This window comes from Camelina sativa, chromosome 16 (assembly GCF_030686135.1).
Source record: "Camelina sativa cultivar CO46 ecotype springtype chromosome 16, ASM3068613v1".
Classification (NCBI taxonomy): Eukaryota; Viridiplantae; Streptophyta; class Magnoliopsida; order Brassicales; family Brassicaceae; genus Camelina; species Camelina sativa.
In genome coordinates this window covers 23,427,578-23,440,289 of record NC_141895.1, presented here as the reverse complement: position 1 = coordinate 23,440,289, position 12,712 = coordinate 23,427,578, and the positions used below count along the sequence as shown (strand labels likewise).

The 12,712-nt window shown below is 35.0% G+C and overlaps 3 protein-coding genes and 1 non-coding gene across 7 annotated transcripts; 2 read left to right on the top strand and 2 right to left on the bottom strand.

Moving 5' to 3' along the window:
- Positions 1-3,168: 3,168 nt before the first annotated feature.
- LOC104751528 (GDP-mannose transporter GONST3) lies at positions 3,169-5,098 on the top strand. The gene is made up of 2 exons (XM_010473481.3): positions 3,169-3,405; positions 3,549-5,098. Exon 2 carries the CDS (start codon positions 3,682-3,684, stop codon positions 4,789-4,791), a length of 1,110 nt encoding a protein of 369 aa, XP_010471783.1. The 5' UTR covers positions 3,169-3,405; positions 3,549-3,681; the 3' UTR covers positions 4,792-5,098.
- A 145-nt stretch (positions 5,099-5,243) lies between these two features.
- On the bottom strand, positions 5,244-5,325 carry TRNAS-UGA (transfer RNA serine (anticodon UGA)). The gene has a single exon. It is a non-coding gene; the product is annotated as a tRNA-Ser (tRNA).
- A 180-nt stretch (positions 5,326-5,505) lies between these two features.
- On the bottom strand, positions 5,506-8,793 carry LOC104751527 (protein FAR1-RELATED SEQUENCE 4). The gene is made up of 3 exons (XM_010473480.3): positions 6,182-8,793; positions 5,960-6,016; positions 5,506-5,855 (listed from the first exon to the last, which is right to left on the bottom strand). Exons 1-3 carry the CDS (start codon positions 8,204-8,206, stop codon positions 5,721-5,723), a joined length of 2,217 nt encoding a protein of 738 aa, XP_010471782.3. The 5' UTR covers positions 8,207-8,793; the 3' UTR covers positions 5,506-5,720.
- On the top strand, positions 8,794-12,709 carry LOC104751525 (cyclin-B2-4). Of its 4 annotated transcripts, none has more exons than XR_015585232.1 (13): positions 8,929-9,298; positions 9,426-9,506; positions 9,617-9,743; positions 9,862-9,924; positions 10,003-10,054; positions 10,137-10,268; positions 10,365-10,508; positions 10,589-10,678; positions 10,764-10,985; positions 11,076-11,174; positions 11,261-11,439; positions 11,537-11,745; positions 12,451-12,709. XR_015585232.1 is itself a non-coding variant. In XM_087493182.1 (12 exons), exons 2-12 carry the CDS (start codon positions 9,446-9,448, stop codon positions 11,670-11,672), a joined length of 1,305 nt encoding a protein of 434 aa, XP_087349308.1. In that variant the 5' UTR covers positions 8,794-9,298; positions 9,426-9,445; the 3' UTR covers positions 11,673-11,946. The 4 variants fall into 4 exon arrangements, 2 of the variants coding, with proteins under 2 accessions (XP_087349308.1, XP_087349307.1); XR_015585231.1 differs by having other exon boundaries at positions 9,596-9,743; XM_087493182.1 differs by lacking the exon at positions 12,451-12,709 and having other exon boundaries at positions 8,794-9,298; positions 11,537-11,946.
- Positions 12,710-12,712: the final 3 nt, after the last annotated feature.

The following is a 12,712-nucleotide window of genomic DNA, read 5'->3' as shown; positions in this document are numbered from 1 at the left end:
TAAGATTATATATGTTTTCGTGTATGTCATTGTATGGTTAAGATGCCTTTTTTTTTTTTGTTGCAACTTGCATTGCGAAGAAGCAAAATACAATGCGTCTCAATTTTTGTTCTTTCTTCCCCTAGACAAAATCTTTCGTTGTTAGTCTTCTAACTGTATTGTTTATTCACTATAAAAATATTGAGTAAATTGTATCACAAAATTAAGTAATGTTATTTTAATTTACTTATTTAAAAATGAAACAAATAAATATGATTTAAGCATCAGGCTTTTAACAAATAAATGTTTTGATTAACTAATTTAACATCAATTGAATAAAATTGATTTAACATTTATTCCTTTGTATCACTTTTTTTAAAAATGATATAAATTATAGATTCACATCATTTAGATAATTGATAAATCTGTCAATTTTTTATTAAAATCACTTTTTAATATGATACAACATTTACATCAATAAAAACTTATGTTAATTTACACTAGCGAGAATTAAAAACCACTTATGTAAATTGATTTATATCATTTATTTTTTATACAGTTACTTATTTATCAATAAAAAATCATGAAAACAATTAATGAATGAAAGTAATTACTTATTTTTTGTTGTTATTAATAAATATTTTCTTTTTTTTGTTGGTAGTTAAGGATGGATTTTTCACAATCCCACATGGACAACTTCTCAAGGAGTGATGAGAAATTATCTATTATAAATACTTAAATCTATTTGCCAATACTTATTAAGTTTAGTGGGGATAACAACTAATTGTGGGTCCTATCATAAATATAATAAAAATAATATATACTATAAATTGTCAATAGAATATAGAAACAAATATAATTGCAAATATAAATAAATAAATATTATACTACAGAAAAAATTATTTTCATCTAATTTATTATAGTATTGATTTTAGCATCAGGCTTTTAAAAATGATATTACTATTTTACATTAGTTTTTATAAATGATGCAAATATTTTGTATCAATTTAGTAAAAATGATGTAAGACTTGCAATATTTTTTATAAATGATGTAAATGAACATCAATTCAGTACTTGAAATAAATATTTACTTCAATCAATACAATTATTTGCATCAACAAAATATAAATCATTTATTTGAGTGATGCAAATTATTTTAACATCATTTAAACATGATACAAATAAATAAAATAAATGATATAAAACCATCTTTTTTGTAGTGATTTGTATCACTCAAATAAATGATTTATTGAACCCAAACATAAAAAGTGAACTGAACATATATTTTGCAATAAATAGCAGCCGCAATTGAAAAAAATGAAGACAAGGTGAGAGTTTATATGATTGAAACGAAAGGAACATCAAAATTTGACATAAGATGTATGAATAGAAGATTCCAATTTATAAGTTATTATTCCTTATGATGATAATCTCCACTCTCTCATTTGGTATTCACAAAAATCCAAACTTTTAAAAAAATGCAAGTATCTCGTAATTTTTTTGACATGTATCAATCTATTCAATTTTAATATAGAAAATTTATTGATTTCATTAAGTTATTAATTGATCGGAAGTACCACTTTAAGTTATCTAAGATGTTACAGAAATGCAAAATTTTTATCTGAAATTAGTTGAAATTACTTAATTATATGTATTTTTTGTTTTTTTGTGATGTTAGAAAGATTTTCACCAGTTATATTAATTTTAAGTAAATAGAAAAATAAAATGTAAGTGATATACATATATATGCATAAACAAATTAATAAAAATATATAAACAACTAAATACATTATCTACGCATCGTGTGGCGTCTCTCGGCAACAATATAGTGTTAATATATACATGTGACAACAATAAAGTTTAAAAACAAAAGCCAAGAAGATTGGTCGAATAACTTTTATCAAGTTGTGATAATTTTACATGTCATATTTTAGGTAAAGAGTTTCCATTTTTATTGTCTGGTCACGCGCAAACTGATATATATATATAGCTGACAACATATTGGTAGGCAAAGCCTATGGTGGTTCAGTTTCATATTGAAAATCAGTTTATTCTTTGCCACTTAATCACTCATACAAAATTATAATTTCTATTACATTGTTGATGTGAGATTCATAACAAATTCAAACTAGCATCCCTGGTTTCAGCTGGATTACAAGATGTGTGCTAGGAACTTTACTGAATACTGAATTAACAGGAGTAAAACTAATACTATTATACATCCTAAAACTAAAGTTTTCCTTGATAATGTAATCAAAGCACGAGGCCAACTTGATTTAGCTATCATGATATTGAATATTTCCAGAGACGGATCCAAGATTTTGTAAACTGCACCCAAAGCTTATCATCATTAGACCTATAAGCAGATTTTATATTCACCACTAGAGGATTAATTATTAAAAATGGGCGGTATGGCAAACACAGACAGAAGGAAAACATAGAAGCAATCAATCATGATTAGTCAAGTGACTGAGTGATACTCTCTCATAAATACTAATGTTTTAGGATATTTTTTTTGTTTTACGAAAATTGATGTTTTGTAAACTTCAAAAAGTAATCATTGAATATATTTAAAATTTTGAATTGTTATTGGTTTAAAATTAAATAATATCTTTTTAGTCAAAAAAAAAAATATATTTAAATTCTATAATCATTATTTTTCTAAAATGTGTAAAACCTTCTAAACATCATTCAAGACCGTTATGATAGAAGGAAGGATATGGAAGGAGGGGAGTACTAAAAAACAACAACGAACATTAATAAATAAAAAAAAGTCTTTGACCTGAGACCAGTATAATAAGAGATCAAAGATGCTTCGGATCTCGTGCGTGACACATGGATCCGGTTTAGTTACCTTCGTCATTTCATTGTGCATTTGGTATTTGAAGATAAAAAATAAAAGAATCGATTAAGTTTATATAATAATGAAATTGAAAAGTACAAAAATATAAACGAATCTGTCACTGAAAATCATACTTAACTTATTGAATCGAATGATAAATTTTCCTTTTTTTGGAAAAATATTTGGTGAGATCTAATTCCCAAACAAAGTGATAATTTGGATGGAAGACAATTGTGTATATATTTTCTTATAAATATGTTTAACTGTTTACTAATGTCTAATGATATACTACCATTATTTAATTTAGTACATAGTATTAAAAGATAAATCATTAATAAATTTTACTTGTTTACAATCCCTTTTACATATTAGCAAATCCATTAGTATATTCTTTTGCTTACGTTCATCAACACACAGTTAAATGAGGCATTTAATCCCTTAATCCTAATCCCTAAATTATAACAGATTCCTAATTCCTTCCTCTGTAGATTTGTTTTTAGTAAAAGAGAGCTTCTCCTCTCTTCTTCTTCCTTCCTTCCTCCTCCGCGACGCCATTGTCAGACTCTCAAACATCAAGAAGAGAGGTAAAAAGCTTCTTCCTCTTACACTATCTTTCAGCGAATTTGATAAACCCTAAATTCTTCCCCTTCTATTGTAGTCTTTGTTAAGCTAGATTCGGCGAGATCTAATCTTAATCACTCATGATCTAATTTTTCTGCATCCTTAGGTTACTCGCAGAGCTTTGTATTCTTTCCAGAATCGGCTCGAAATTGGAATCAATTCGAGTTTTCAAGTCGGAAGCCAAATGAATGAGTAACAACTGAGTGTGTAAAAATCCCCACCGACATCAGATCTTTGAGATGACGAACGATGGGGAAATCGAAACTTCAATAATCGAGGTTAAGATTGCTCCAGAGCCAATCCAAGAGACTTGGTCTAGTGTTTTCCTTCGTCAAGCCTCAGTCTATGGTGTAGCTGCTGGTTATTGTCTCTCAGCTTCTCTTCTCTCCATCATCAACAAATGGGCTATCATGAAGTTTCCTTACCCCGGTGCGTTGACCGCTATGCAGTACTTCACAAGTGCGGCTGGTGTTTTGCTCTGTGCTCAGATGAAGCTCATCGAGCATGATTCTCTCAATCTCTTGACAATGTGGAGGTTTCTCCCCGCTGCTATGATCTTCTACTTGTCTCTTTTCACCAACAGTGAGCTTCTCCTCCACGCAAATGTCGATACTTTCATCGTCTTTCGCTCTGCTGTTCCCATTTTTGTTGCCATTGGTGAAACTCTTTTCTTGCACGAGCCTTGGCCTTCTGTTAAGACTTGGGGATCTTTGGCTACTATCTTTGGTGGGAGTTTGATTTACGTTTTCACTGATTACCAGTTTACGATCGCAGCGTATAGCTGGGCTCTTGCGTATCTGGTGAGTATGACTATAGACTTCGTTTACATTAAGCATGTGGTTATGACGATTGGCTTGAACACTTGGGGTCTTGTTCTCTACAATAACCTTGAGGCTCTGCTTTTGTTCCCCCTTGAGCTGCTTATAATGGGAGAGTTGAAAAAAATTAAGCACGAGATCACTGATGAGTCTGACTGGTACTCGTTTCAAGTGCTTTTACCTGTGGGTTTATCGTGTCTGTTCGGCTTGGCAATCTCTTTCTTCGGGTTCTCTTGTCGCCGGGCTATTTCTGCAACGGGTTTTACTGTTCTTGGAATTGTGAACAAGCTGTTGACAGTTGTGATCAATTTGGTGGTGTGGGATAAACATTCTACGTTTGTTGGAACCTTGGGGCTCTTGATTTGTATGTTTGGTGGAGTCATGTATCAGCAGTCTACCATCAAGAAACCAAAGGCTGCACAAGAAGCTAAACCGCAAGAGCAAGATGAGGAACAGGAGAAACTGCTGGAGATGCAGGAGAGTAACAGCATCGATATAAAGGAAGCTCCTATATCAGAAGAGAAACTATAATCATAACCATCCACTGAAGATGGTAAATCTGAATCAGAAGAGAAACTCTATGATTTTTAGTGTGTGGATTTTGCAGTGGCTGTAGTTTCTACGGTACTGATACGATTTAGTTTTCGATTGTAGTTAGTGGTTATGCAATTCTTTTGTAACTAGACGTAAGACTACAGCTTTCCTGATCCAGTAGTTGAATAATTCCGTTTTCTTGATTACATTTTGATGTGTTTCGTTACACTACATTTTGTGTTCGGATCTATTTCTTGGACCTGGCTCAGATTTATACGCAAGTAAAGAAATCTTATGTTTCCTCTTTGTGTTGAGATCTGTTATGAGTTTCAAAAGTTTGAAAAAATGTTTGGGAGTCGAAATCTTGGTAATCCCAAGTTAATTTATGAGAGCAGAAAGGTAAGAGGAGTTGCTATGTTTGAGCCTCAAAATGAAAAATAAAAAAACATCGTCAACAGCAGGGTTCGAACCTGCGCGGGCGAAGCCCAATAGATTTCAAGTCTATCTCCTTAACCACTCGGACATATTGACAATTTGTTATAACACTGAAACATCTATATAATATTTACAACGAAACCTATTTAACCTAATGGTGAGTAGATGCCTTAACCCTTCGTGGCTCAAGGAGCTTGTAATATTTCATTGAAGATTAGTTGAAAGCCTGAAGCCAATCAACTTAATACACAGTAGACGAATCTGATAACAAGAAAATTAGCAACTAGAAAATCTAACTGCTTGACAATTAACTTAGCTTTCATACAGATGCCTATTCACGGGATTGTTCATCAAAAGCTACACCATTTACTCTATAAACTTAGCCTAAGAACAATACAACCAGAGAAAAAGCTGATAAACAAGGAGCGTAGGAAATAGATTACACACAAAGAAGCTATCAAGCTTGTTGGCGGTGATTCTTTTACTAACTTTTACCCAGGGGGATTGTTCTGATGCATATTTGTAGCCGGAAGGTTGTGGAACTCCGTGGGGATTACATTTTGGAATATTCCTGGCATTGTGTTGTGAAATTGCCCTGCCACTGCCTGTAACGATCTTGGAGCAGCCTGTAAATAGAAAACGATCAGAACACTCAACCATATGAATTGTTTACAAGTTCACTATTGTCAATGAGTGGTTTGTATTCGGGATGCAGATAGGAAAATTGTACCACATGTTGAAATGCTTCTTGGCTTCCCTCACCAACAGTTTCAGATTGAGCCATATGCTGCACATATGGACAAAGATCAATGAAACGTACCCAAAAAATGAACGCATCAAATCATCAGGGTATGACAGCTAGCGGAAATTGTTGTTTTTTCTTTTGGCTGTGTCTATGACATAATAGCCTATCGAGTACCCGTAGCATAGTGAAAAAGAAACGCTACCAGACCTTTGAATTTTTGGATGTATTGTTTAGGCTACTTCTCTTCTCCCGTCTGGTTTCAGCTTGCACTGGAGCATTGCTTGCATGTAAGTTAGGTTCGAGTCCAATCTGCGTCATTGTGGATCCATATTGATTTCCTTCTTGGACAGAATCTCCTGCTTGAATTGCAGCTTCGGGATGTTCCATGGTATTAAACTTAATAGCACATTGTTTAAAAGCTTCTTTCATTGCAAGCATGGCGATGTCATAACTTTCTTGGGAAAGAGATCCTTCTTCTCCCAAAATAATGGCTCGGCGGCAAAGATCATTGAAACGACGGATATTAGTCTGCACAAGTTCAAGGTTTCCGCTGATCTGATGTCTGTTTCTAGCTGCATTAGTCCATCTTTGCAGCACATAGTTGATCGGAATGGTGAAAACACCTGACATTTGGAGGACAACAATTGCATGTCTACAGAGATATCCCTTGTACTCAAAGGAACGGCAAGAGCAGTAAATATCTGACTTAAATTCATCCCAATCCACCAAATATTTCTGATCGTCATCAAAGTCCTTAACACTGTAAGTTGTTCCTTCCTCACTCTCCTTCGTAAGGTGGCAAGCAGCAGCACCCAAAACCTCAAGTTGGAATTTCCTGAATATTTCATGCGTATACACAAGTAACATTTGCTTCTCAAAAGGTGATGGAGATTTCAACTCAGGTGCTTCATGCCAAGCATCAAAATCTGCTTTGGCTTCCTCTTCATACCTATCTTCTAGCATTACTCCATATCCTTCTAAGAACTCCTTAAGGGAAGTTTCAATATGAACATACCTATCAAACAAAGAGTTTACGCTTTCTGAACGATAACGAGTTGATAACCCCGCAAATGTTACACCCCTCATAAAGGTAGGCGCCCAGAACTTACGCTCGTCATACAAAGACCGCATCCACTGAACATCCCTAAGATGAAACTTGTCAATCAATTTCAACCACCTCCTATCGAATTCCTCCTCAGACCATGACTTGTATATACATTTGAACAACTTTTTCATGAAAGTGTCTTGCCACATGCTCCAATAGTCCAGATTCCTGGGAAGCTGTTCCAGTACATGCCACAAGCAATAGCAATGACGAGTTTCCATCAAGACCGCAGCGACAGCTGCTTTTATAGCATTGTTCTGGTCAGTAAGCATTACTTTAGGCTTTTGACCACCCATTGCAACTAACCAAGATTGCATCAACCATACATAAGTGTAAACTGTATCATCAGCAACCAACCCACAACCAAGCAACACAGGTTGAACATGATGATTGACTCCAATAAAAAGAACAAGTGGCACTTTATATTTACTCACGAAATAAGTAGTATCAAAAGAAACCACATCACTGAAACTTTTGTAATCTTCAATCCCTTTAGCATCAACCCAAAACACATTTCTAAGCAAATGATCTTCACTGAAATCAACAGCGAAAAAGAATTTGGGATTCTCTTCCTGCATACGCATAAGAAACTCAAGCAAGATCTGAGCATCACCACCACCATCGTCGAGAACAAGTCTCCTTCCTTTATCGTGCTGGTTCCTCATATAACCATTAATGAAATCAAGATCGTTGTAAGCACTGAGGTGTTTACAATCAGCCAAGGGACTGTTCTTCTTCCTCCTAAAACGTTGAGCGTCGTTGGATTTCACAGGCTCAGTGTTGTTGTTGTTGTTGTTGTTGTTGTTTCTATGGCTCCTGAAAAAATGAGCTTGCTCCGGTAAAAGATCGTGGTTGTGCTCTTTGACGAAACTGTAAACGTACCATTTCCCATCTGGTCTTCGCTTGACGTGCATACTCGCTTTGCATCCGATTTTAGGGGAAGGTCTAGGGTTAATCGCGTCGTCGGATTGTTGTTTGCTTCCGTAGCGTATGCAGGAGAATTTGGCATCGATGAACTCCTTTGAAGCTCTTGATCTACGACTGCTCAATTTCGCAGTTCCGAAACCAACGGATTTGGCGTAGTCTTTGTAATACAGATACGCATCTTCGTGAGTCTCGAACTCCATTTTTGAGAAGAAGAAGCTCAGAAAAACCCACACCAGAAAAATTCGATCCAAATCGGTGACTATAACGCGCAGAGCGGATTGAGTAGCATAGATTACGAATCACAGAACTGATTCATCTTCACCCAAACATGTTTTTTAGCAAGATCCGAAGTAAACAAAAAAACATTCAGGATCAGTTGGAAGAGAAGAGAGACTTGAAATTGGGCCGTATTGGGCCTCATATTCAAAATATTGGGCCGTATTGGGCAATTCGGTTTGACTTCTTTTTTCAACTCTTTTAGAAAATGTCTTGACTTATTTAAGGGTGTTGTAACAAAGCAATTGAAAAAAAAGTTTCTTTTAGAGAAAAAAAAAAAGGAATAAAGGAGAAGAGTCGTCAAATTAAAGTTTTAAAGATTTAAAACTCAGCTAGCTATTAGCTTGAGTAAGAAAAATCATAATTGGGTAAAAAAAATAATAGTAATGTAGTATAAGTTTTTTTAAATTATTATTGGGAAAGAAAAATCGATTTTGTTTTCAAAATAAGTAGGAGGAGGTTGGTGGACGGCGACATTGATATAAAACATGGACCAGTGAGCTTTGGTGGTGGTGGTAGTAGTAATAAGTAATAAAGAAGAAAATAAGCAAAAATTTTGAAAAAAGGAACGACGCACATGGTAAACAAATATAGCCGTTGGGTTACTATTTCCTTTTTCCATTAGGTTCCCTTCTCTTCTGAGGTTGCCCATCCAACGGTTCAGATTAACTAGCCGTTGATTTTATAACCCCAAAAAAAAAAAAAAATACACAAAGAAATCATAAAAACAACAATATATATATATTTTTTTCTTTTTGGTGTGTTGTGTTGAAAGACATATATCCGCTCTCTTCACGTCTTCAAAATCTTTTTGATTACTCTCTTTTTTTTGTTCTTCTTCTTCTTTTTTTTTTTTTCAATTTGGTTTCCGTTGTGAGAGAGAGAGGAAAAAGATAAGAGAGGGACGACGTCGACGAGTCTTGAACAATAGAGGGAACCAGAGAGGTCGATTTCTGATTTGCTGTTATGGGATTTTGCTTCTGACAGAGACAAAGAGACAAGAGAGCGTTTTAAAGGTAAGAGATTTCATCTGGGTTTTATGAGATTTAAGTCTCGTTCTTGATCAAGTCTTTTTAGATTTCTCAATTTTGCATTCAAGACCCAGTTTTTTTATATTAACACACATGTTTCTGCGATTCTCAGATACGGAAGAAGAATTAATAATGGGTGGATCAGATGAGAACAGGATACACGGAGTAATTGGACCGACGAATCAACAACAAGGTATAAATCCAGAATCAGAAAACAAGGATTCACCCTTTTCATTAAAAATCAAATCTTTTGTTTCATTGTAGTACTAAAACAAAAAAAAGGATTGGTTTTGCCAATTTTAGGGGGTTTACGTGGAGGAAAGACAATAACAGGGAATGGGCAGACAAGAAGAGCATTGAGTAATATAAACAAGAACATCATCGGTGCTCCTGTTTATCCTTGTGCTGTCAACAAGAGACCATTCACTGAGTAATCCATCTTCTTTTTTTTTTTTTTTTTTTTTTTTAACTTCTTCTTCTTCATATGATCCGTTTATGAAAAAAGTTGTTTTCGCTTATCTAAAAAGAACCAATTTTTCTCATCTCAGGAAGAATGTGATATGTAACAAGAAGATTCCACTTGTTCCGGTGCATCATCGACCAGTTACTAGGTCAGTAATCTCGATTGATTTTTATTTTGCTTCAGTATGAGTTTGTTTAGGAGGTCTAATTCATAATTTAATTTTCAGGAAGTTTGCTGCAGCTCAGTTAGCTGAGAACAATTCCCAAATTCACAAGGAGGTAACATTTACACTATTTTAATTTGGTTCTTGAAAGTAATGACTTGGTTTTTTTAGATCTAATCTCAAGTGGTTTTTTTTAGGAAACCAAGAAATCAGACTTGATATCCAACGAAGCGTTAGATAGAATCATAACAGATGTGGAAGAAGGAGACTTTAATGAGCCTATATTTGTTCAACACACTGAAGCCATGCTTGAAGAGATTGACAGAATGGTATAATTATAATACTAACTTGTTTGTTTTAAGTCCTGTTTTGTTTGGTTTATTCGGATGATAAACATACTGTTTTTTTTTTTTATTGTTCTGCAGGAAGGGATTGAAATGGAAGATTCAAATGATATTGAAATTGATGAAGAAAAGTCTGTGATGGATATAGACAGCTGTGACAAGAACAACCCTTTAGCTGTTGTCGAATACATCGATGACATATATTGCTTCTACAAGAAAAATGAGGTAATTTTGGTGGTTCTGTTTCTGTATCTACATGATCAAAATCTGGTTTCAAGATTGAAACGTTTTCGATTATTTTGCAGTGTCGTAGCTGCGTCCCGCCTAATTACATGAAGAATCAACATGACCTTAACGAGAGGATGAGAGGAATCCTTATTGATTGGTTGATTGAGGTAGAAACACACACACAAAACATAAAATTTCTCTGATTTTGCTTGTTGTCTTAGTGTAAAAGCTTACTGTGAACTTATGTTGCAGGTACATTACAAGTTTGAGCTGATAGAGGAGACGCTTTACCTCACAATCAATCTCATCGACAGATTTCTTGCGGTTCATCTTATCGCCAGGAAAAAGCTTCAGCTTGTGGGTGTAACAGCTATGTTGCTTGCTTGCAAATACGAAGAAGTTTCAGTTCCGGTTGTAGATGATCTTATCCTAATCTCTGACAAGGCTTACACTAGGACAGAGATTCTTGATATGGTAAAACCTTTTACTAGATCTTGTCCTGATCATAACCATGGATGCTCTGCTTTATATGTGAGATGATAAAATCATTATTGTGTTGTGCAGGAGAAGTTAATGGCGAATACCTTGCAATTCAATTTCTGTCTGCCAACTCCATATGTTTTCATGAGGAGGTTTCTCAAAGCTGCTCAATCTGACAAAAAGGTTTGTGTAACTTCAAATCTTCTCTCCTCTTTATGTTATATAGAGAATGAGAACATTATATCATAAGGTGTGAAATGTTTTTTCAGGTTGAGCTTTTATCATTCTTCATCATCGAGCTTTGCCTAGTGGAGTACGAGATGCTTCAGTACAGTCCCTCTCAGCTAGCAGCCTCGGCTATCTACACAGCTCAGTCCACACTTAAAGGGTTCGAGGACTGGAGCAAAACCTGTGAGTTCCACACGGGCTACACTGAAGAAACGCTTCTGTAAGAACACCAAATTTAAGAAGCTTTTCACTAATAATATGCTTTGACTCATCACATGCCTTTGGAGTTTCTGAAATTTTGATGTTCAATCTCACAGGGAATGCTCGAGAAAGATGGTTGGTTTTCAACACAAGGCAGGGACAGGGAAGTTAACAGGTGTTCACAGGAAATACAACACATCCAAATTTGGTTATGCTGCAAGAACTGAACCAGCTGGCTTTCTGCTGCTGTAAACCAACGGTCTGGGGGTCACACGGAATCGATAATGACTTGAAGAGAAAGAGAGAAGAGGGCAACATAAGTTGCGTAAGTGGGAAATTTCTCTGTTGACTGATTTGTTTCGAAGTCTTTGTAGATGGTTTTAATCTTTTCAATTCTCGTTGCTGAGAGAATAATAGGAAACTTTAGGGTTCTTGATTGCAACTCTTCTTTCCAAATTCCATGTCACCAATTTGCTTTCTACTTTGTATCATAATTGACATAACATGATGGCATCACGAATGAAAAGAGTGATCAAGGTCGAGCAATTAGCCAATTAATACTCACAAAAGAACATGTTGAATAGTAGAACAATGAAAAGTCTCTGTTTAGGTGGCTGAACGAGTTGATTTGATCTACCGACATCGGTTTAGAGCAATGGTTTTTCTTGTGCATGGAAATATCTGTTAGAATGACTATGACTTCTACCACTAGTGTTCATTGACGTTGACTTGGCATTACGTAATGTATTTTTCCTTCTCTTGAACTCAAAGCGGTAAATTTCTGACGGATGACTTGTTTATACCTCTTTCATTTTATTATCAAAGAGAGAGAGAAGAAATGTAGAAATGAGAATGTGGCAGTGGTTATGGTATTGCCAAATTGTGTCTTTGCTTATCAATAATGTTGCTTTTATCTTCATCCACTGAGAACTCGTTCGTCTCAGCTCTCTCAGTTGGTGAGTCAGGTTTTTTTTAACTTTTTTTTTTGTTGAAATAAGAACTAATATGCGTACAAATAAAAATGGTGCAGGGGAGAAACATCTAGTGAAGAAAACAGAGGCAGCAAGAAGACTTCGAGTGACGAATGCAAAACATGTTACACACAAGACGCTCGTGCTGTGTTATAACTGAATCGTGGCCCAAAAAGAAAAAATGAAATCGCGGTTGCTGCAGCAATTTAACACAAACTATGTCGAACACTTTTATTTCCTACAATTCTTCTATTCTCCGTTTCATCCCTGCTATATCTTTATCCGATAAATAAAAGAATGAATAAATTAGTAAAAAAACGA

Coding starts and splice junctions, on each gene's coding strand:
- LOC104751527 (XM_010473480.3), bottom strand. CDS start 8,206: ATGGAGTTCGAGACTCACGAAGATGCGTATCTGTATTACAAAGACTAC. Junction 6,017..6,181: donor ATACATCCAAAAATTCAAAG/GTCTGGTAGCGT, acceptor CCATATGTGCAG/CATATGGCTCAATCTGAAAC. Junction 5,856..5,959: donor AAGAAGCATTTCAACATGTG/GTACAATTTTCC, acceptor TTCTATTTACAG/GCTGCTCCAAGATCGTTACA.
- LOC104751525 (XM_087493181.1), top strand. CDS start 9,446: ATGGGTGGATCAGATGAGAACAGGATACACGGAGTAATTGGACCGACG. Junction 9,925..10,002: donor CATCATCGACCAGTTACTAG/GTCAGTAATCTC, acceptor TTTAATTTTCAG/GAAGTTTGCTGCAGCTCAGT. Junction 10,679..10,763: donor TTATTGATTGGTTGATTGAG/GTAGAAACACAC, acceptor CTTATGTTGCAG/GTACATTACAAGTTTGAGCT.
- LOC104751528 (XM_010473481.3), top strand. CDS start 3,682: ATGACGAACGATGGGGAAATCGAAACTTCAATAATCGAGGTTAAGATT.